At 43.4% G+C, this 24163-nt stretch overlaps 1 protein-coding gene across 1 annotated transcript in view; it reads left to right on the top strand.

Annotated features, from left to right (window-relative positions):
- Positions 1–24163, top strand: part of OBSCN (obscurin, cytoskeletal calmodulin and titin-interacting RhoGEF) — a 243002-nt gene that overhangs the window by 48458 nt on the left and 170381 nt on the right. The window contains exons 22-36 of the mRNA XM_087712229.1: positions 527–802; positions 2189–2455; positions 3915–4184; positions 6442–6708; positions 8080–8346; positions 10124–10236; positions 10771–10924; positions 12700–12861; positions 15043–15147; positions 15918–16184; positions 16707–16976; positions 18497–18763; positions 19613–19882; positions 22369–22635; positions 23751–24020. Coding sequence (XP_087568355.1) covers positions 527–802; positions 2189–2455; positions 3915–4184; positions 6442–6708; positions 8080–8346; positions 10124–10236; positions 10771–10924; positions 12700–12861; positions 15043–15147; positions 15918–16184; positions 16707–16976; positions 18497–18763; positions 19613–19882; positions 22369–22635; positions 23751–24020 — 3492 coding nt within the window. The remainder of the gene's footprint in view (positions 1–526; positions 803–2188; positions 2456–3914; positions 4185–6441; positions 6709–8079; positions 8347–10123; positions 10237–10770; positions 10925–12699; positions 12862–15042; positions 15148–15917; positions 16185–16706; positions 16977–18496; positions 18764–19612; positions 19883–22368; positions 22636–23750; positions 24021–24163) is intronic.

Raw genomic sequence — 24163 nt, 5'->3', positions numbered from 1 at the left:
CTGTCACCCCAGCTCAGCTCCACCACACATGTGCATCTCCCGCCGGTCAGCTGGTCTTCGAGTCTTTGCTGTGCATGCATGGGAGGCAGGTACATGTGGGGGGGGGCGCACATGCATATGGGGGGCACATGTGCATGCACGGGTGGGGTGCATGCAGGGGGCCGTTTGCGTGTGTGCAGGGGGTGGTGTGCATCGCGTTTGGGGGATTTGGCCATGTGCACACTCAGTCCGGGTACTCAGTCTGGAAAAGATTAGCCATCACTGGTATAGAGTCTCTTGCTTGAACAGGAGGTTGGACTAGAAGACCTCCGAGGTCCCTTCCAACTCTGTTACATGCCTAAGTTACTTTGGCAAATGATCTCCTCTATTATATTACCATTCTATGTTCTGTGAGTTATTGATGGGAGGGAGGGTTGGATTCAACACTGGCATAACTACAGCCTCGCTTAGCAACAAAAGTTCCCCTCCTAAGTGTTGTCGTAAGTTGAGGGCTTAGCTGTACTCATTTTCCCATTGCTTTTTCCAGAACCAGAGGTCAAACTCCAAAGAAAAGTTGCTCAGGAGGAGACCATTGTTGCTCAGGAGCACAAGGAGGTTGCCTTCTCCACTGTGGTATCACCTGAGGATGCTGAGGTCAAGTGGTTTAAGGATGGAGTTGAGATCCAAGATGGTAAGAACTATGTGGTTAAGAAGGACAAGGCGGCTAGGACCTTGATTGTGAAGACGGCCGAAACCAAAGATGCTGGTCTGTACACCTGCGAAGTTAAGAGTGAGAAACAGCAATTCCAACTCAAGGTGGAAGGTGAGAGAACAAGCAGAGGTGGCCATCCTGAAATGTCAAAGCAATTTGGTGAAAGTTGCAAGGCCAACTAACGTGAGACAGAAACATCAGCTCCATCAAAGATGAAAGAAATCCACTCAAGCTCTTCCCAGCCCTAAAATAATGTGGGGGGGGGTCAAGAGCTGTGTGAGTTAGTAGTTACTAGTTCTGTGGGGTCCTTGGTGGTCTTTGAGCTTGGGGTCTTTCTTGCAGGCATTTCATGACCCAATTAGGGAACATCATTGGTGCTAGAAGGGAGTAGGGTTTGTAGAAAGGAGGATATTGTAGCTTTAGGTTGAACTGTGGAATCCTTGGTTGTCTCTGAGATGGGTTGGTTTCTTGCAGATATTTCTGCAGGAACGTCATCAGTGCTAGAAAGGAGGGGGGTTGCAGAAAAGGGTGAGGAGGAGGAGGAGGAGGAGGAGGAAGAGGACTGTGGGGTCCCTGAGGCTCTCTGATCTTAGTTGCATTCTTGCAGACATTTCGTGATCGAGTTAGGCAACATCATCAGTGCCAGAAGGGAGAAGAGCTTGATCATGTTCCCTAGTTGGATCATCAAATAGAATAGAATAGAATAGAATATACTTTATTTGTATGCTGCCCTTTTCCCTGAGGGGACTCAGGGCGGCTCACAATTCAGGGGGAGGGAAGGACAAAACAAGTTACACACATGAAGACAATACATCGTTAAAAGCACAACAATCATACTATTCGGGTGGGGTTGAAGTCTTTAGCCCCAGGCCTGTCGGGACAGCCAGGACTTAAGGGCTACGCGGAAGGTCCGGAGGGTGGTGAGGGTACGAATCTCCACGGGGAGTTCGTTCCAGAGGGTCGGAGCAGCCACCGAGAAGGCTCTCCTCCGGGTAGTTGCCAGTCGGCATTGACTGATGGAATTCGGAGGAGGCCTAATCTATGGGATCTTATTGGCCTAGTGGAGGTAATTGGCAGTAGGCGGTCTCTCAAGTACTGCAAGAGATCACCAAACTCACAGTCTCCTCCTCTTCCTCTGAAAATACCATTCTCTTCTAGCACTGATGATGTTCCCTAGTTGGGTCATGAAACATTTACAAGAAACCAACCCAGCTCAGAGACCACCATTGGATCCCACAGTTCAACCTCGAGTTACAAATATTTTCTTCTGTTACATGCTGTTCCAAGCTTAGAAACATGGTCTTCTTTAAGCCAAAAAAGTATCCATCAGATAAATCACTGGACAATGAGACCCTCTGTGTTCAGCACATTTTATACCACGGGACATTTGAACCAGTTTGCACCATAAAAGAGGGATTAAAAAAAAATCTAAATAAATACTATTTGATCTTTCTTTTGACCTATTTTTTCCCCCCCTATCTTCCAATTATCCTGCAGAAGTGCCGGTTAAGTTTGCCAAAAAGCTGGAGCCCATAAAAGCTGAGATCGGAAAAGCTTTGAGCTTGAGTTGTGAACTCAGCCAGCACGAAGGAACAGTTGTGTGGCGCAAGGACGGAGCAATCCTCAAACCCAGCAGGCGCTACATGATGCAAGAAATTGGTGCCAAGAGAGTGCTGATAATCTCTGGCTTGCGGGCTGAGGACAAGGGAGAATATTCATGTGAGACAAGGAATGACCAATGCACCATTCAAGTCACACCCACAGGTACTTTCTGATGGAACAGATATGCGGTAGTGCCACAGAAAGCAGCTGTTGTGAACAGAGAACTTCATCAGTATTAGAAGGGAGTGGAGGTTTGTGGGAGGGAGGAGGTGGAGGAGGAGGGTAAAGAGGAGGAGGAGGAAGAGAAGGAAGAGATGGAGAAGGAGGGTAGGAGGAAGAGGAGCAGGAGGAGACAGAAGAGGGGATGAGAAGTGGATGGAGGAGAAGGAGGACGAGGACGAGATGACACAGTGGTTAGAGTGCAGTACTGCCGTGACCCGTCAAAAGCGCGGACGGCAAAAGCGCGATCGACAAAATCGCGCCTTTGACGTCATCACAGCGCGACGAAAAAGATCGAAAAATTCAAATAAAAATTAATAAAAATTAAATTAAAGCAAGCCGATTCACATAAAGGTAAGGGTTAGGGTTAGGGTTAGGGTTAGGGTTAGGTTAAGGGTTAGGGTTAGCTTTAGAGCGTTAGCGTTAGCGTTAGGGTTAGGATAAGGGTTAGCGTTACGTTTTTCGTTACTTTAACGGTTAGGTTTAGGGTTAGGTTTAGGGTTAGGTTAAGAGTTAGGGTTAGGGTTAGGTTTAGGGTTAGGTTTGGGGGGGTTAGGGGAAGGTTTTAGCTTTATTTTTACATTTTTTCGATCTTTTTCGTCGCGCTGTGATGACGTCACAGCGCGCTTTTGTCGAGCGCGATTTTGTCCTACGCGCTTTTGTGGTGGAACCCAGTACTGCAGGCTACTTCAGCTGATTACTAGCTGCAGTTTGGCAGTTCAAATCTCAGCAGCTCAAGGTTGACTCAGCATTCCATCCTTCCAAGGTGGGTAAAAAGGGGGCCCAGATTATTTTGGGGGGGGCAAAAAGCTGACTCTGAAAACCACTTAGAGAGGGCTGTAAAAGCACTATGAAGTCTAAGTGCTAAGGACTGTGGGTTTCTTGGTGCTCTCTGAGCTTGGCTGTTTTCTTGAAGATGTTTCATTACCCAGCTAGACAACATCACCAGTGCTGGAAGAGAGTGGGGTTTCCTCTCGGTTTATGTAGAAGTGGTTTGCTCTGTTTCCCCAAAAATAAGACTGGGTCTTATATTAATTTTTGTTCCAAATGATGCAGTAGGGCTTGTTTTAGGATTTTCTGGTATTATTTTCAGGGAAATATGGTACTAAAATGCATCTATCTGGCTGATGATCTTAACTGGGGCTTATTTGGGGGGGGTAGGGCTTATATTATGAGCATCTTGAAATATCACGCCAGGGCTTATTTTCTAGTTGCGTCATATTTTTGGGGAAAGCACAGTAGCACTGATCCTGGTTGCAGTGCGCACTGATTGGGAAATTGCTCCTTGTCCCTCTCCAACTAAAGTCTGCAGATGAGAGACCACATTAAGGAGGCCTCTCAAATTTCCACAAAAGAACATTTCCCTTCTTTTATGTGACGTGTATCCTGGTCTATTCTTCAGTGCCTCACATTGTGAAGTTTATCAAGGGCCTCTCCAAGGTTGTGGCAGAAGAAGGCAAAGAGGCGGTTTTTGAATGCACCGTTTCCCCTAGCGACACACCTGTAAAGTGGAGCCACCGCGGCACCCCGATTGAAGCCAGCAAGAAATACGTCATTTCTCATCATGATGCCCATCACAGCCTCACTCTCACTGAACTGACGGTACAAGACAGTGGGGAAGTCACAGCTGAAGCCGAGGGAGAAGAGAGTCGGGCCCACCTCCGAGTGGAAGGTGAGACGGGGGTCCCTTAGGGATGGAAGGAAACGTCCAGCTGTGGGCTCTCGTTTCTGGGTGCTCTCCTGTTGGTTTCAACCGTTGCTTATTTTATATTATTATTTTACTTTCTTATTTTGCTTCATCCAGTTTAGTTTATTTATTTATTTATTGCATTTTAATTTTTTATCTTATTTAATTTGATTTTAGCTTTTTTTTAAATTTTATTTTAATTTTTTTATCTTTTCTTGATTTTAGCTTGTTTTTATTTTACAGTGTTTTAACTTTATTTTATTTTTATTTTAGTTTTTTATTTTATTGTATTTTAGGGTTTGGGTCCTGGAAGGCCTTCTGCACCAATCTCAAAGCCGAAACAAGGTGCTGGGGGGGTGGCTGCACATGCCCCCCTGTGCCCCGGTTTGGGTCTGGAAGGCCTTCTACACCAACCTGAAAGCCAAAACAGGAAGTAGGGGAGCTGCACGAGGCTCCAAAATGCAATGCGAACTCCCCCCCCCCGGGCACATGCATGGCAGAAACCTGAAGACCAGCTGGCCGGCAGGAAGCAGGTGCATGTGCAGTGGAGCTAGGCTGGCGTGACGGCTGACGTGCCCGCCTAAAGGGCTTCGTGTGCCACCTGTGGCACGCTTGCCGTAGGTTTGTCATCACGGACCAGGGGTGGGGTTCCTGCCAGTTCTAAGCTCTTCTCTAGAAGAGGTTCCACAAATCTACAGTGCCATTTAGAACCGGTTCCAGCTCCCTCCCCCTGCCTGTCCGCACATCACCAAGATGAAGAGCGAGAGGAGGAATTCTGGGAGTTGAAGTCCACAAGTCTTAAAGCTGTCAAGTTTGAACACCCCTGGGGTTTTTTTTCCTAAAGGGTTAGGGGTGCAAGGGTCTTGTAACTTGACAGCTTTAAGACTTGCGTGCTTCAAATGCCAGAGTTCCTGAGTCAACATTTTGGTTGCTAAGCAAGAGCGTTGTTAAGTGAGTTTCACCACATTTTACAAGTTGGCCACACCCACCCAGTCACATGGCTGGCAAGCCACTGCCAATCGGTCACATGGCTGGCAAGCCACTCCCACCTGGTCACATGACTGGCAAGCCGCTCCCACAAAGCAGGCGACAGCTACCGAAGAGGTTCTAAAATTTTTTGAAACCCACCACTGTCACGAACCTATTGAAACCTAGTGCCACGAGGTGAGATCTTTGAAACAGTTATCACTCATTTTCTAGTGCTAGTTTGCTATTTGCAAAGTATGTTTTCATGTGAGGAAAAGCATAAAATCCTGATTGGCTAGATTAAAACATTTTGGATTGGACCACCATCTATTACCCAGAATAAGATGGTAGAAAATATTGTAAGTTTTAAAGGCTTCCTCAGTTGGGGAAAATATGAAAAAAGTTTTTCTCACCTTTAAATGCAGGTAGTGCTTGACTTACAAATTGGGACCACAATTTTCATTGCTAAACAAAGCGCTTGTTAAGCAAATCATGGCATATTTTTTGACCTTTTTTATTATGACTGTTAAGCAAATTACTGCAGTCATTAAGTGAATCATTGTTGAGGTTGTTAAACAAATCCAGCTTCCCCCGTGGACTGTGCTGGATAGAAGTCCACTGGGAAGGTCGAAAATGGTGACTGGGTGACACTGGGACACTGGAGCAGTTATCAAAATAGGTAGTCCTCGACCTATGACCAAAATTGAGCCTAAAATTTATGTTGCCAAGTGAGACAGTTGTTAAGTGATCTTTTTGCTCCATTTTACGACCTTTCTTGCCACAGTTGTTCAGTTGAATCACTGCAGTTGTTAAGTTAGTAACCCGGTTATTAAGTGAATCTGGCTTGCCCATATACTTTACTTGCAGAGGGTCTCAAAAGCAGATCACATGATCACGGGATATTGTAATTGTCACAAATATAAACCATTTGCAAAACGTCTGAATTTTGATCACCTGACCATGAAGATGCTGCAACGGTTGCAGGTTGAAAAACAGTCATAAGTCACTTTTTTTCCAGTGCCGTAGGAACGTCGAACGTCACTGAATGGTTGTAAGTCAGGACTACCTGCAAATGCTAGTTGCTAAGCATCCAAATTTTGATCAGGTCGCTGTGGGGATGTTGTGATCCTTGTAAGTGTGAGGATTGTCTTAAGTCACTTTTTTCAGTGCTGTTGTAACTAGGAATGGTGGCTAAACAAATGGTCTTAAGTCGAGGACTACCTGTATCTGTTGTGCTTTTGACCTACCTGATGCTTTTGGTCTTTCTCATAACCAGAAGCCCCGGTGTTATTCGTGAAGAAGTTGGAGGCCAAAGTTGTAGAAGAGAAGCAGACGATTGTGCTCGAAGTTGAGCTATCCAAGCCGACCCCCGAGGTGAAGTGGACGAAGAACGCGAGTGCCCTTCACCCAACGGCCAACCTGGAGATCCAGGCACAGGGGACAAAGCACTGCCTGGTGATCAAGAGTGCATCCTGTGACGATCGTGGTTTTTATTCCTGCGAGACCCTCCATGACAAGACACAAGCCAAGGTCACTGTAGACAGTAAGTCCTCTCGTGGGGGCCAATTCCGAGGAATGCAACCCTTGTGAGAATTGTACAATGATGGAGGGGGACAGTGGAGAGCTCCTAGACCAGGCCAGGAAGGCTTGGACCATCCCAGATCAATAGTTGTCCAACTTCTGCTTGGAAACCTTTAGGGGCGGAGACCCCATGATTTCAAGAGGAAGGTTGTTCCACTCCTTCATAATTCTCATGGTTGGGAAATTCCTTCTTGGCGCTCTCTGAGCTGGGTGGTTTTCTTGCTAGATCTAGAACTGATGATATTACCTACTTGGGTCCTGAGAGGTCTGGGAGCAGTGACGTGCGGTCAGCTTTAGGGCTGGTGAGGCACTTTTTAGACTTGTGGACTTCAACTCCCAGAATTCCACAGCCAGGCATGCTCAGTTCCGATTTAAAGCGACAGCATTTTCCCCCCTTGCAAAATAAGTTTTCCCATTCTTTTTCTTCTCCCTCCCCCTCCTTCTTCCCTCTCTCCCTCCCTCCCCCCTCTCTCAAACAGACACACGCACACAGAGAACTTGGATCCCTCTCTCACTCACTCACTCTCAAACACAAACACAGAAGTTGGATATATTTTCCAAAGGCTTGAAAGCAGCTCCTCTGCCATAAACCCCCCCTTCCCCTGCTGCCTTCCGATCAAACTTTTTGAATTCCTCCCCCCTCCCCACACACGCACCTTTTCCAGCTGTTTCAGAGACGATTTCAACTCTGCTTCTGCCTGCCCTGCCCTGCCCTGCCCTCACCTCATGAAAGGCCAGAGCTCTGAGCAGACTGAGCTAGTTGCTCCCAGAGAACTCTAAAAATGCCTCTAAAAATGCCCTCTACAGGAGGCGAGAGAACACGTGCCTCATTTGCATAAGGAATTTTTTGTTTGTTAACCCTTGCTTAACTCTTAAAAGGCGAAAAATCGCTTATGCACAGGAGGCCCCTAGTTCTCTGGCCTCCTCCTATGGTTAACACAAAGCACTGCTCCAAGTCACTGTGAATCTGGTAGCAACTACCTTGGCTTTAATTATTTTTTTAAAATTCTTTAAAATTCTTTCCTTTTCCTCATGACTGGTGAGGCCATGCCTCCCCTGCCTCTAGTGACTGCACGTCCCTGTCTGGGAGAAATAGCCAAGCTTAGAAAGCACCAAAGATTCCATAGAGAAATGAACATATGAATGAATGAGTATAGATAGAGAGCAAACTCTTCTAGCATTGATGATGGGGACCTGGTTTTCAAACGAGGCCAAATGACATGCAAATTTGGTTGGTTTCATGGTGAGGAGCAGGAGATCCTACGTACCTCTCAAGTGAAGAGTGATATATATGTAAGATTTTTGACCCAAATGTATCTCATCCATTTCCCAGTGAGACCCATCAAACTGATCAAAGGCTTGCAGCCGACAGATGTTCACGAGAAGGAATCAGTAACTTTTGAGGTGGAATTGTCCCATGAAGACGTGGAAGCAGTTTGGATGAAGGATGGTCTCCGTCTCAAGCCTCAGGACAACTGCCAGATATCCATCCAAGGGAAGAAGCACTCACTGACACTCTCATCCTTGACATTGGAAGATTCAGCTCTTATTTCCTTCAAGGCTGAAGGAATTCACACCACAGGCAGGCTTAATGTGAAAGGTAGGTGTTCAGACAACTCTTTTAAATTACAGGTAATCCTCAACCCCGTAGCCACGCAAACCATATCCAAATGCAGAGATAAACCAGAGATAAATACTGGAGAATTGCAGGAAACCTGGCATTCTGACAAATCAGCCATCAACAGACACATAGAAATAAACAACATCCACACCCCATTTAAAAGAGACAATCAAAAGGTTAATCAATTACAATGCCTCCTGACAAGCAAACAACTCCCAGATAAGCAAAGTTTAACACCAAGCACTAAATAATATCCCAAACAGGTACTACTAACACAATAAAGAACAGCCTAATCAAGGAACAACCAAAACACTCCCATTGACGGGGCAGTGACTAGTGTGTATAAAATGAGAGCAAAGCCCCCCCCACCACTAGTGGTACTGTTGATGTTACCTAGTCAGGTCATGAAATGTTTGCAAGAAAACCACCAAATGTTAGGGTTCCAAATAGCACCCAAAAGTAAATCAGAGGCAAAGGATTCCTCAAAGCTCCAATTTATTAAGAGAGCCATGTTGGCACATCTGGGAAAACCCGAATCTGAAAGCTTCCAGGTTTTCCCACTCAGTTAAAAATCCAAGATCCTGCCTGTACACCCACAAGGCCATCACATGGTCCAATCTTCCACTGTCACGCTGGCAGCTTCCACATATCCAGTTCCGGCCAGGATGACCTTGGCTTTCTAGAAAGAATTTTGTTATGGTTACATATCACCCAGCTCCGTATAATCCTCCCTCCCACAATAGAAAATGCATAATAGAATGATGGAAAGTGTGGCAGGCCTAAAGTCCAAAAAGAAAAAGATGGCTTGCAGGCCTGATAGCAAGTTCAGAAAGCATCAAGGACCCCACAGTCCTCCTCCTCCACTCCACAACCCCATTTACTTCCAACACTGGTTGGGTCATGAAATGTCTGCAAGAAAACAAGCAAGCTTAGAAAACACCAAAGACCCACAGTCTTTCCCTCTCTTCCTCCTCCTCCTCCTCCTCCTCCTCTTCCTATTCCTCCTTCTCTCCACAACCCCCCTCTCTTCTAACACTGATAATGGATCATGAATTCTGATCACTAAAATAGAGTAATTGTCAGCACCTCTTCATTGGATAATTAGGAAAGAAGACCACAAGACTCCATAGGTAGAAATCAAGTGTACTTTTACTAATTATAAATGATTAAAAGCGTAGCAAAGCGAAGACTGATTATTTAGGCGCGAAAGCGATTGATATATATAGAATAACCCATTCCCCACCCCTTGGCATCCCAGTTACAGTCCAATCATAATTCTCCCAAGTGTCAGGTGTGAGATAACTTCAAAAGGCATCACTAAGATGGAATGTCGGTGCCGTTAGCCTTGGCGGGAACCTCCTCCGCATGCGATCTTCCTCCAGCACAATTAGTAAACCCCTCCCCAAATATGATGCCCTCCCTCCCCGTTTCATGGCAGCCGAAGCAGCAGCAAAGCAGAGGCTGACAGTAATGCTACAACAATTGTAAGTGTAAAAAATGTTTTTTTCCAGTGCATTGAATAGTCATTAAACAAGTGGTTGTAAGTTGACTACCTAATAATGTCTTTTCTGTCTTTTCTAAGTGTCTTCTTACCTTATATCTAAGAGTGACCTATATTTTACTTAATGCACAAGTAAAATATATTAATTTATCCTTGCTTCTGATGCTATTTTGGCCAGAGGCGGACTAGGCTAAGAAACTTACCCTGACATATGGCTTACATTTAAATTGCTTACATGTTATTTCTCCTTGGCAGAATCCCCTGTGAAAATCATCACACCTTTAACAGACCTCAAAGTTCAGAACAAGGATGATGTAACTCTTGAGTGCGAACTTTCCAGGCCCAATGTGGAAGTGAAGTGGCGTAAGGTATTGAATTTATTAAATATAAGCTGTGGACTTCTCTTCAAAGTCTGAAGTTGCTGTCTTGTAAGATTGCATCGACAGCTTCATGGGAATACAAGTGGTCCTCAACTTATAACAATTCGTTTAGTAACTGTTCAAAGTTACAAGGGCACTGAAAAAAAGTAATTTATGACTGCTTTTTACCCAACCTTTGCAGCATCCCCATTTCACATGATCAAAATTCAGACATTTGGCAACTGGCTCATGGTGGTCGCTGTGTCCTGGTCCCCTTTTGCTAGCTTTTGAAAGGCAAAGTCAATGGAGAAGCCAGATTCACTTAACAACTTTGTTGCTACCTTAACAACTGTGGTGATTCGCTTAACCACAGTGTCGATTCAGGTTGTAAAATTCATTTAATGGTGTCTTGCTTAGTCATAGAAATTTTGTGCTCAATTGTGGTTGTAAGTTGAGGACTCCTTGTATCTTAGGACCTATCACAAAACTTGGACCAGTAAAATTATCTGTCAATAAACTCCTCTGTGGACTTCTTGATTTCAGAACGGAGTGGAGATCCGGCCAAGTAAAAAGATGGCCATCGCTTCCAGAGGAACGAAGAGAAGCCTCATCATTCATACATGCGAATATGAAGACCAAGGAACATACATGTGTGATGCGGTAGATGATAAGAGTTCAGCTGTTTTGGAGATCCATGGTACAAATTCCCTCCCTAAATCCCTAAATTTGTTGGAGTCAGGTTTCTCTTCTTGGAATCTCATCCAAGGAACGAGAATTTAGCAGCTTTGATTAATAGTATTTAATATAAAAGAAGATTACAGTAAATTACAGTAGAATGTGTTGCTCAAAGTGCAGGCCTAGAAATGGTGAGTTCTAGTTCCACTTTTGACATGAATGCTGGTTGGGTGATTTTGGGCCGATCACTAGAAGATCGTGAGTTCTAGTCCCACCTTAGGCTGGATGATTTAGGCGAATCACTAGGAGATGATGAGTTCTAGTTCCGCCTTAGGTATGAAAGCTGACTGGATGACTTTGGACCAGTCTTTTTCTTCCAGCCCAATCCACCTCACAGGGTTGTTGTTGTTGTGGGGAAAAGGGGAGGAGAAAGGAGTATGAAGTATGTTTGCCACCTTGAGTTATTTATGAAGAATCAAATAAATACATGTAGTTTCAGGAAGCAAAATTCTCTATTTATTTATATTTTGTCAACATAGAATGGAGAAAGTTGCCTTCTTTGTGGACAATTAGGATAAATTACACCTGTTTATTGGGCATTGGTCTTTGCATCAGTGTGAAAATATTTCCCCCCCAGTTTTCAAGATATTCTAGCTATTTATTTATATACAGTGCCATGAATAGATACTTGTTTCATTATGCAGTTAGTCCTTGATTTACAACCATTCACTTTGTGACTATTCAAAGGTACAATGGCACTGAAAAAAGTGACTTATGACCATTGTTCACATTTCTGACCATTACAGCATCCATATGGTCACATAATTGAAATTTAGATGCTTAGCAACTGACTTAAATTTATGACAGTTGCCATGTCCTGTGAAGGTCCTTTTGCCACCTTCTGATAAGTAGAGTCAACGAGGAAGCTAGATTCACTCCACAATCATGTTACTAATTTAAGACCTGCAGTGATTTCACTTAACATCTGTGGCAAGAAAGATCATAAAATTGGGCAAAACTCTCTTAACAATTATCTCAGCAACAGAAATTTAGGGCTCAATTGTGGTCATAAGTCAAGGACTACTTGGATTAGAAAGTTGGGTCTAATATAAGGAGTGCAGGTCAGATTCGAGAATGTTTCCATTTCAATTATTATAATTACTATAATTATATATTATTCAAGTTTATCTTAAAAATCACAGTATATCTCTGCTATTTTAAAGCCAGTTCCATTCCAACTCTTCTTGAAGCAATCAGTGAACACAGATAGTCCTGGATTTACAACCACAATTGGGAACAGAATTTCCATTGCTGAGTAAGGTAGTTATCAAGTGAGTTGTGCCCAATTTAATAATATTGCCATGGTTGTTAAATGAATCACCTTCCCAGCTCGCTTCTGACAAGCAATTTCAAGGAGGGAAGCCGGATTTATTTAATGACCATATGATTCACTTAACAATTACAGTTTCACTTAACAACTGTGGCAAAAAGATCATAAAAAGAGGTGCAACTCATTTAACAGCTGCCTCACTTAGCAATGGAAATTTTGGGCTCAGTTGTTGTCTTCAGTCGAGGATAACTTGTAGAGATATAATAAGTTCATACTCAACTATAAACAATTTCTTTGCTTCCTGGTGTTTATCTAACTAAACCTCAAGGTCCATTCCTTACTATTCCCCCAGGGTTTTTTCCCCCTACTGATAAAACTCTGTATAAACTTCCCCACTCACTAATGACAACTACAAGGAACACAGACTCCTTAACCTTAAACAAAAATGTCTCGTTTCGATTCCTTAGCCCGGGACATCAAGATTGTAAAACCATTAGAAGACGTGGAAGTGAATGAAAAAGAAAGTGCTTCTTTCCTCTGCGAGATTTCACATGATGACGTCCAAACCCAGTGGTTCACTAACGAAAACAAAATCCGGGCTGGAGAGAACATCAAACTACGTCAGGAAGGTAAGAAGAAGATAATTGGAAAGTGGTGGACTCTGAGCTTGGTCGTTTGTTTGCATGAGCCAACTAGATAATGTCATCCATGCGAGGGAGTGTGGAGTTTACTTTCTTTTTACCTACAGCTGCTAAAAAGAACAGTGTTGGTCGGGTATAGATTTTTTTCCCCTTGGCAGTCTTCTTATTGTTTTCTGCTTGATTGCTTGTCTGTGGTTAATCCCTGCTTAACTGGGTTTCTCTTTTATGGTCCTTGGTGCTGTCTGACCTTGGTCGTCTGCTTGCGGATATCACATGAGCCAACTAGATAACATCATCTTTGTGAAGGGAATATAGGTTTGCTCCCTAATTATATAAAGTAGCTTGCTTAGCCACTGTTGATGAAAGCATGGTTTTCTCTTTGGTGGTTCCTTGATTAAGATATTGTTTTCTGCTTGATTGTCTGGGTTTAATCCCTGCTTATCTGAGTTTCTCGTTCTGTGGTTTTCTTGCTACTCTCTGAGTTTGATGGTTTGCTTGCACATGTTTCATAATCCATAATAATATTAGGGTGTTTATGTTTGATGATGCTAAAGGTCTTGTTGCAGGATGTAAGCTAATTCAAGTTAAATCACCTTTTGCAATTGATTGATGGCCATTGACAAAATTCTTGTCGGTCAATTGCAAAAGGCAACTTTATTCAGAACAGCTTCCATGCTATGATGAGAACAACAACATCTACCGTGTTTCCCTGAAAATAAGACAGGGTCTTAATTTTCTTTCGACCCCCCAAAATAAGCACTTTGCCTTATTTTTGGGGAGGTCTTATTATTTTCGAGGTGCAGGAGGCAGCGAGTGTGGTCACGTCATGACTGCTGCTGGGTTGCAGTATTTTTGGGGATGCTTATTTTAGCACATGCTCTCAAAAGCCCCATTAGGCTTATTATCCAGGGAGGTCTTATTTTCAGGGAAACAGGGTACCTATCCCAGATTCTTGGGAAAGACACAAAGAGGCAGACAAAAGACAAAATCCAGTCTGAACATTTGGCTGATGGTGCAACCAACATTAATAATGCATCTTTGCCATTGACAACATCCCTATCAGTCAATTGCAGAAGGCAGCTTGACGTGGAACAGCTTACAATCTGCAACAGAATTTTTAAAACCATCAAGCGTACACGTTTGTCTATCTAAGCTCCTTGTGAGGAATTTGATAGGTGGACAAAAAGACCAAATCAAGCCTGAACATCTGGCTGATTGGGTGACAATATTACACAAACATGCAATACAGGTAGTCCTTGATTTACGACCATAATCGAGCCCCAAATTTCTCTTGCTGAGACATTTGTTGAATGAGTTTTGTCCCATTTTACAACTTTTCTTGTGACAATTGTTATGTGAATCACTACAGTTGTTAAGTTAGGCACAAGGTTGTTAAATGATTCTGGCTTCCCCGTTGACCTTGCTTGTCAGACAGTTGCTAAAGACGATCACATGACCCATGACACTGCAACTGTCATAAATATGAATCTGTTGTCAAGTGTCTGAGGTATGATCATGTGAGCATTGGGATTCTGAAATGGTTGGAGGGTGGGAAATCGGATCATAAGTCCTTTTTTCACTGTCATAAGTTCAAACGGTCACTAAATGAACTGTTATAAGTTGAGTACTACCTTTGTATTGGCAGCAGTCACCACCAATTACGCTCAAGGGTCCTTTTTACCACCTGACCTCTCATCAACAGAGGAACAAGGAACAATAACCATAATCCTCTCCTTCCTTGCTGCATAAGAAGCTTTTAAGAAGAAAGTGGATTATCATTTGTTTGGAATGGTATAGGTTCTGAGTAGGGGTTGGACAGAAGAACTCCAAGGTTCCTTCCAACTCTGTTATTCCGGTTTTTTTTTTCTGCTATTCTGTTATTTTATTCCTCTGTTGTGGGTTCCCCATCACTGAAGGTTTTCAAGAAGATACTGGACAAACATTTGTCTGAAATAGAATAGAGTCTCCTGCTTGAACGGGGTTTGGACTAGAAGACCTCCGAGGTCCCTTCCAACTCTGTTATTCTATAATCTTGGCTGTCCCTTAATCGGGGAGATGGTTCTGCCAAAGTGAGTGGCGAGCTTTTGTCTTAACATGGATGACTTTTATTTGTTTGATGGATATGACTCATGGATGACCCGTAACTTGGAGACTTATTTTTCTGTGCAGGGAAAAGTCACACGCTGGTTTACCGCAGTGTGGAGTTGCAGGATTCAGCAGAAATAAAATTTGTGGCTGAAACTGCAGAATCAAGAGCTCAACTTAAAGTCAAAGGTAAGGAGTGGCTTCATAATTCAATAAATTCATCCCCCACGCCCACAAAAGTGTATCCTTAAACTAGCTACAGGTAGTCCTTGCCTTGCGACCACAACTGAGCCCCAAATGTCTGTGGCAGAGCCAGACAGTTGCTAAGAGAGTTTTGTCCCATTTTATTAATTTTCTCACGACAGTCATTAATCACACAGAGAATCACACAGTTACACAGTTGTTAAGGGAATCTGGATTCCCCATTGAATTTGCTTGTGGAAGGTCGCAAGAGGGGACCACCGGGACACTGCAACTATCATAAATATGAATCAGTTGCCAAGCGTCTGGATTTTGATCATGTGACCATGGGGATGCTGCGATGGTTGTAAGTGAGAAAAATAGCAATAGCGATAGCAATCGCAATAGTTAGACTTATATACCGCTTCATAGGGCTTTCAGCCCTCTCTAAGTAGTTTACAGAGTCAGCATATTGCCCCCAACAACAATCCGGGTCCTCATTTTACCCACCTCGGAAGGATGGAAGGCTGAGTCAACCCTGAGCCGGTGAGATTAGAACCGCTGAACCGCAGATAACAGTCAGCTGAAGTGGCCTGCAGTACTGCACCCTAAACACTGCGCCACCTCGGCTCTTGACCACAAGTCATTTTTTTTTCAGTACCGTTGTAACTTCTAACAATACCTAAATAAACGGCCATAAGTCAGGAACTACCTGTATTATCCACATTGAATTCTTTGCAAAGTTACATCAATTACTTTCTTTTGTTCTCCTCCTTCAGAACTACCAGTCAAGATCATTAAACCGCTCCGGGTGAAAATCGCTATCGAAAGACACCGAGGTTTTATGGAGTGCCAAGTGTCTCGTCCAAATGCTATTGTTAGGTGGTTCAAGGGAGACCGAGAACTCCATCCTGGCCAGAAGTTCGAGATGGTGAGCGACGGGATCTACCGGAAACTTATCATCAATGACACAGAGTTTGAGGATGAAGGGATTTACACGTGTGACGCCGTGGATGATAAGAGCAGTGCTCAGTTCTACGTAGAAGGTACATCCTATTCTCGCTTGTACACATAGTCCTCAACTTACGACGGCAATTGAGCCGGAAATTTCTGTTGCTACTTGAAACAATTTTTAACTGACTTTTGCTCCATTTTACAACCTTTCTCATCATGGTTGGTAAGTGAATCGCTGCAGTCGTTAAGTTAGTCACACGGTTGTTAAATGAATCTGGATTTTCCATTAATGTTGCTTGTCTGACGTTCACCAAAGGTGACCCCAGGATATTGCGACCATTATAAACATGAGTCAGTTGCCAAACATCTGAATTTTGATCACGTGACCATGGGGATAATGTTAATGGTTGTGTTAAAAATGGTCACAAGTCACTTTTCTTCAGTGCCATTGTAACTTCAAACGGTCACCAAATGAATGATTGTAAGTCTACTTGTATCTTAGAAAACGTTTTGTGTCAACAATGACGACTTGAAGAACCTGGGGATGACTTAGTCCCCAAACGCCAACGGTGTTGACCTAGCGATCCACTTTGTCTTCCATTATTTCTCTTCAGAACAAACCATCAACATTGTGAAGGAACTGAGAGACGTGGAGGTAGTGGAACCGGCCGAAGCACGCTTTGAGTGTGAAATCTCCATCCACTCAGTGAAGCCGCCCAAATGGTCTCTCCGCGGAGAAGTGCTACAGAAGGGCCCAAATGTCATCCTAGAACAAGAGGGGAAAATCCACCGGCTGATCTTGAGGAAAACCAATGTGGACATGACAGGCACCATCCAATTTGCCATTGGCAAGTCCAAATCCTTGGCTGATCTGGTAGTCAAAGGTAAGTGCCAGGTTTAAAATAGCCATGGAAGACTGTGGGTGGTGGTAGTGGTTAGACCTGAGTGCTTATTTGGAATGGAATCAAATGAAATCGAATGGAGGGGGTGGGGTGGGAGAGGAGAGGGAAGAATAAAATATAATAGAACAGAATTCATTGAATAGGATGGGATGGGATGGGATGGGAAAGAAGGGAAGCGGTGGGATGGGATGGGGTGGGGTGGGGTGGGTGGGCTAGGATGGGAGAGGAGAGATAGAAAAGAACAGAATGTAGAATAGAACAGAACAGAATTCTGAATAGGAACAGAACTGAGAATAGAATAGAATAGAATAGAGAATAAAATAGAATAAAACATAATAGAATAGAATTTATTGAATAGAAAGGAAGGGAAGGGAACAGAACAGAAAAGAACAGAATAGAATAGAATACAGGTAACCCTCGACATGACCAAAATTGACCCAAAAACTTCTGAAACATTTGTTAAATGAATCTTGCCTCATTTGACTACCTTTCTTGCCATAGTCATTAAGAGAATAACTGCAGTTGTTAAGTTAGTAATGCAGTTGTTAAGTGAACCTGGCGTCCCTTCTGACTTTGCCTGTCAGAAAGTCACAAAAGAGGATCACGTGACCCCAGGACATTGCAACCATTATAAATATGAGTTAGTGGCCAAGTGTCTGAATTTTGATCACGTGGCCCTGGGGATGCTTCAAGTGTGATAAATTGTTATGTCACTTTTTTCATTGCCACTGTAACTTTGAACGGTCATTAAATGAACTGTTGTAAGTCAAGGACTATCTGTAATAAAGTTGGAAATGACCATGAAGTTCTTCAAGTCCAGTCCAGGGGTTTCAAACTGGTGGCCCGTGGGCCAGATGTGTCAGGCCACACCCATCCCTGCTCCATGAAGGAAAAAAAAACATTGCAATACATCACGGCAAGATGACACCACAAGTTTGACACCCTTGAGGATCCCACAGTTTAACCCTTAGCTACAAAAATTCTCCTGTATCAGTAGAGTAAATAGACTCAATTCAGATTTGATTTGGTAAAAGATTGAATAATGAAACAGATCAAAATTTTGATAGCTGCCTTATTTGTTTTATCAAACTGGAAAGTATTAGTGATGGTAACCTCTTTGAAGAGCATTAACTAGGCAAAGTTTTCCGTGGATAATTTCAAGTTTTTTTTTCAAGATTTGGAAGATGCATCTCTTTGAAACCGCAGGGGAAGCAATGGAAAATGATAAAAAGAAATCCACTCCAAAACGTGCCTCACAAGTGTTGTAGAGAAGGGATACAACCACACAAATCGGGCAATAATTTTGCAGATTATGAGCCTGCATGACTTCAAACTGTGTGAAATTCTGGGGAATTGTAATTGAAAAATGTTTGGAGGTGCCCAATTCATAAAATTATGGAACCACAATGATTCTAATTGGAAGAGAATGATTCAGATTTTAATTTAGTCTTGACATGAATCCTCTTGGTTCGAAGGTGTCTTTCTTCATATTTTCCCTGTAGATATTCCAGTAATCTTCACCAGACCTCTAGAAGACAAAACAGTCCTGGAAACCCATTCAGTGGTCCTCTCTTGTGACTTCAAGCCGTCCCCAAAGGAGGTTGAGTGGTATAGGAATCACACGTTGCTGGAACCTTCTGAGAAGTTTAAGATGAAGAGGGAGAAGTTCACAGCAGAGCTCAAAATCCTGAGGTTGACCGTTGGGGATACAGGTGTCTACCGATGCAAAGCCGGAAGTGCAGAGACGAAAGCCACATTGACCATTTTGGGTAAGTTGATGGAATGGGACCTTCCAGGATTGACCTTATGTAGGAGGCCAAAAGGGGTGGACTAGAACTCACAGTCTCCTGGAGATTGGCCCAAAGTCTCCCAGCTGGTTGTGATGCCTAAGGTGGGGTTAGAACCTAGATTGACCCTAGCTGACTTTCATGCCTAAAGAGGGATTAGAATCACTTTTCCCAGTGATTGGCCCAAAATCACCCAGCTGGTTTCATGATTAAAGTGGGGCTAGAATTCTCAGTCTCTTAGTGATTGGCCCAAAATCACACTGCTTCCTAAGGAGAGGAAGTAGCAGAGATTTTGAATAGTTCAGAGAACTGGCAAATACCACCTCTGACTGGCCCTGCCCCCATCTATTCTCTGCCTCCCGAGTCCCAGCTGATTAGGAGAAAATGGTGATTTTGCCGTATTCTTTCCCTGCCACGCCCACCAAGCCATGCCCACAGAACCGGTAATAAAAAAAATGTGAATCCCAGCGCTGCTAAGGCAGGACTAGAACTCACCTTCTTCTCATGATTGACCCAGGTTACCCAGCTGGCTTTCATGTCTAAAGTAGGACTAGAACTCACCATCTCCTGGTGATTGGCCCAAGGTCTCCCAGCTGGTTGTGATGCCTAAGGTGGGGCTAGGACTTAGGGTCTCCTGGTGATTATCCCAAAGTCAGCTAGCTGGCTTTCATGGCTAAGCTGGAACTTGAACTCATGGTCTGCTGCTTTCTAGCCTGGTGCCTTAACCACGAGACCAAACTGGCTCTATGTGTGTTACAACGTGTGGAAGCAGTGACCAAGCTGTGTATGGAACGGAGCAGTGTCCTCTTGACTTCTCCTTCCTTGCCATAGAACGCAAAGTGGAGATCACCAAACATCTGCAGGATGTGGAGGTTGACGAAGAGAGCTTGGCTACCTTCTCCTGCGAGTTGTCTGAAGATTGTGAGGATGTTGAATGGTTCCTCAATGATACCCACCTCTTCCCCAACAACTTCAATGAGATAAAACATTTGGGCAAGTCCCACAGCTTGACGCTGAAGCATGTCACGCCAGAAGACAGTGGGACAGTGACCATCAAGGTTCAGAAGAAGATTTCTGAGAGCACCCGGCTGAAGGTGAAAGGTGAGTTTCTACTTCTTCCAGGATTTTTGAGATCTGAGGAGGCAGCTTAGTGGCCTATTTCCATCTTGGCAAATGTAATCCATGGGCACACCTTAGGAGAGCTTCAGGCAGGTGGGTCCTTGGTGCTCTCTGAGCTTGGTTGTTTTCTTGAAGATGTTTCATGACCCAATTAGGTAACATCATCGGTGCTAGAAGGGAGTAGGATTTACAGAAAAGAGGAGGAGGAAGAGAGGAGGAGGAGAGGGACTGTGGGGTCCTCAAAGCTTTCTGAGCTTGGTTGTTTTCTTGAAGATATCTCATTACCCAATTAGGTGATATCATCAATGTTAGAAGGGAGTGGGGTTTTCAGATTGGAGGAGGGGGAGGAAGAGGAGAAAGAGAAGGACTGTGGGGTTCTCAATGCTCTTTGAGTTTGGTTGCTTTCTTCAAGACATCTCATTACCCAACTATGTAACATCATCAATGCTAAAAGGGAGTGGAGGTTTATTCTCAATTTATTTATTCAAGTGGCTTGCCCTATCAGTGTTGGTTAGTTTCTTTCTTAGGGTGTTGTTTACGCTTCGATTGTTTGTCTGTGTTTATTTGTTTACTTATTAGATGTGTGTCCTGGCCATCTCCTCTAGAGTCAGTAGTTCGTTGACTGGGCTGTTGTTTATGGATTGGTTGTTGGTCTAGTGGTAATCTAGTTGTAATCTCTGCTTCAGGCCCATCACACTGCCCCTTCCCCAGGCTCAATTTTTTTTCTTATCTTCTTCCCCATCTACAGACGTTCTGAAGAATTAAAAATTTCAGATCTTCTGGGTGGCCTGTTACCTGTTAAAATCACTTTCTGTGTCTGTGCGCCTGCATACACTTCTGTAGATATGCCAGTATGCATTCATATACTACAAGTAGTCCTCAGTTTACGACCACAACTGAGTTGCAAGCGTCTGTAGCAACGTGAAACATTTGTTAAATGCATTTTGCCCCATTATATGGCATTTCTTGCCACAGTTGTTAAGAGAATCATGCAGTCGTTAAGTCAGTCACACAGTTGTTAAGTGAATCCGGCTTTCCCATTGACTTTGCTTGTCAGAAGGTTGCAGTGACCCTGGAACACTGCAACCATCATAAATATAAGTCAGGTGCTGAACATTTGAATTTTGATCACATTACGGGGGATGCTGCAACGGTTGTAAGTGTGAAAATGGTCATAAGTCACTTTTTTCAGTGCCGTTGTAACTTTGAAGGGTCAGTAAACTAATGGCAATTCATTGCTAAATAAATCTGGGATCGTTCAGGTACACACCATGTTACTCATCCCACATCTGGGACTTATAAAACGTTCTTTTGCACAATGTCAAGGTTAGGCCCAGAATGAATGGACAAAGAAGCAGATCCCAGTTCTCTCTAAGTGACATGTTTATTCGGATCTGAGTAAATGTGAATCTCCCCATAAGCCTGGGAAAGGACCAGGTACAATATTTCAGCCAGTGTTTAAACTTTATTTAGTTGCATAAGTAAGCTGATTAGAACACAAGCTGATTAGAAAGGAAACACATATTGTGTTTTAGAACAAAGAACTTACAGACAGTCCTCAGAGGACAAGAGTTCATTGAGTGACCATTTGAAGTTACAACAGCACTAAAAAAAGTCGCTTAGGAACATTTTTCACACTTATGACCATTGCAGCATCCCCTGGTCACACGATCAGAATTTGGATGCTTGGCAACTGGTTCATATTTATGATAGTTGCAGTGTCCTGAGGTCATGTGGTTCCCTTTTGAGACCTTCTGATGAGCAAAGTCAATGGGCAGCAGGATTCAAATTATACATCATGTGATTAACAGAACAACTACAATGATTCTCTTAACAACTGTGGTGAGGAAGGTCGTAAAATGGGGCAAAATTCACTTAACAAATGTCCGACTTAGCAATGGAAATTTAGGGTTCAATTGTAGTTGTAAGGCTGTACTAAAATATCCTTATACTTCCTCTCGTTAGTCAACAGTTACAGGAAAATTTATTTCAAGAAATTATTGTAATTTCCAGACAGGTCAGAGCAATTTGACCAAAGAGCCGAGGTGGCGCAGTGGTTAAATGCAGCACTGCAGGCTATTTCAGCTGACTGCAGTTCTGCAGTTCGGCTGTTCAAATCTCACCGGCTCAGGGTTGACTCAGCCTTCCATCCTTCCGAGGTGGGTAAAATGAGGACCCGGATTGTTGTTGGGGGCAATATGCTGACTCTGTAAACCGCTTAGAGAGGGCTGAAAGCCCTATGAAGCGGTATATAAGTCTAACTGCTATTGCTATTGCTATTGCTAATTTCCTTTTAAAGACTTATTGTGATCTTTGCTACCTCTGACACCATCTTTGCACACTCTGTTGAATTGTGTGAATTGTCTCCCAATTCATGCAATTCAACAGAGGAACATTGATAAGATTACTTACCTGAGCCTGACCAAAACTATGGTTTCTAAACACACTTTTGACTCCATCTTCTGCAGAGAAGCCGGCTGTCTTCATGAAATCTCTGGACGACATGGTTGCTCAGGAAAGAAGCACCATCACGCTGGAGTGTGAAGTCTCAAAACCGAAAGTGAAACCAGTATGGAAGAAGGAAGGGGTGGAACTGACCCCAGGAGATAAATATGAGATGCTGCAATCCGGGAAGACCCTGGGACTCACCATCCGAGACCTCGGCAAGGATGATACTGGATGGTACATGTGTGACCTTGGGACAGATGTCGCTAAATCCAAAGTCATCATTCAAGGTATGCCGAATTGAGAAACTCAGAATGGTTGAGTCAGGAGAACATTGTTCTCCATTCTTTTGCAGTGGTGGGCTTCCAGATCTCTCGGAGTTCCACAGTTGGGGTAGGGTAAGGACTATGGCAGTTGGTCCAGCAACACAACTGTAGGACACTGTGTGAGAGAGATCTTATCTTCACAGTGATGTCCACTCAGTGCTTGATCACCAAAATACAAAAGAGGTGTTGCGATTCTAGAAAGATTGTAGAAATGATTATGGATTGTAAGACCAAACATAGAATACTGCATTCAGTTTTGGTCACCACGATGTAGAAAAGATGCGGAGACTCTAGGAAGAGTGCAGAGAAGAGCAAGAAAGAGGATTAGGGGACTGGAGGATAAAATGCTTGCAGGAACTGGGTATGTTTAGTTTAATGAAAAGAAGGACTAGGGGAGACATGATAGCAGTCTTCCAACATCTCAGGGGTTGCCACAAAGAAGAGGGAGTCAAGCTGTTCTCCAAGGCACCTGAGGGCAGAACAAGAAGGTTCTCAAATCAGGCACACTTCTATGGTGGCCCCCTTTATTATTGTCACAACCAGGACCCAGTCTCATTGACAGTTGTAATTGAGGATGCCGAGAATTACCTAATGCTATTTTATTTTAATTATTTTAATGGATTTTAAAATTTAAGTTAAATGTGAAATGAAATTTAAATTAATTTTAATTACAGGTAGTCCTCAACTTACAACCACAATTGAGCCCAAAATTTCTGTTGCTAAGCGAGACATTTGTTAAGTGAGTTTTACGACCTTCCTTGTCACAGTTGTTAAGTGAATCCCTTCAGTTGTTAAGTTAGTCACACAGTTGCTAAGTGAATCTGGCTTCCCCATTGACCTGGCTTGTCAGAAGGTCACAAAAGAGGATCCCATGACCCCGGGACACTGCTACCGTCATAACTAGAAGCCAAGGGTCTGAATTTTGATCACAGGAATGCTGCAACCATGATGGGTGTGAAAAACAGCCATGTCACTTTTTTCAGTGCAGTTGTAACTTAAGATGGTAACTAAACAAACTGTTGTAAATCAAGGACTTCTGGTAATTATTTTAATTTAATCCACTTCTTATTTTGCCACAGAGCTGAATATCGGTATTACAAAGCGTCTAAAGAGTGTTGAAGTGCAGGAAGGAGAGGGCTGTAGCTTCGAATGTGTCCTCTCACACGAGAGTCTGGATGGTTGCCAGTGGCTGATCAATGGGAATGAAGTCAGCCAAGGTGACCGTTTCCGAGCCTTCAATAAAGGAAGAAAATACACCCTCACAATCAAGAAAACCTTAGTGACCGATGCCGGCGAAGTGGTGTTTTCCGTCCGTGATTTAAAATCCAAAGCGTCTCTTGTGGTGAAAGGTGCGAAGTGGGGAGGGAGATATGATTGTATTAAAATAAGTCAAATGGAGTAGAGAGTCTCATGAAATCATCATGGGGTGGGGTTTCCTGCCTAAGCAGTGGGTTGGACTAGAAGACCTCCAAGGTTCCTTTCAACTCTTGTT

Source organism: Thamnophis sirtalis, unplaced genomic scaffold (assembly GCF_051295495.1).
Source record: "Thamnophis sirtalis isolate CommonGarterSnake01/CBP01778 unplaced genomic scaffold, rThaSir2_p1.2 scaffold_4, whole genome shotgun sequence".
NCBI lineage: Eukaryota > Metazoa > Chordata > Lepidosauria > Squamata > Natricidae > Thamnophis > Thamnophis sirtalis.
The sequence above is the reverse complement of the archived record's forward strand: the minus strand, read 5'-3'. Positions and strand labels throughout refer to the sequence as shown.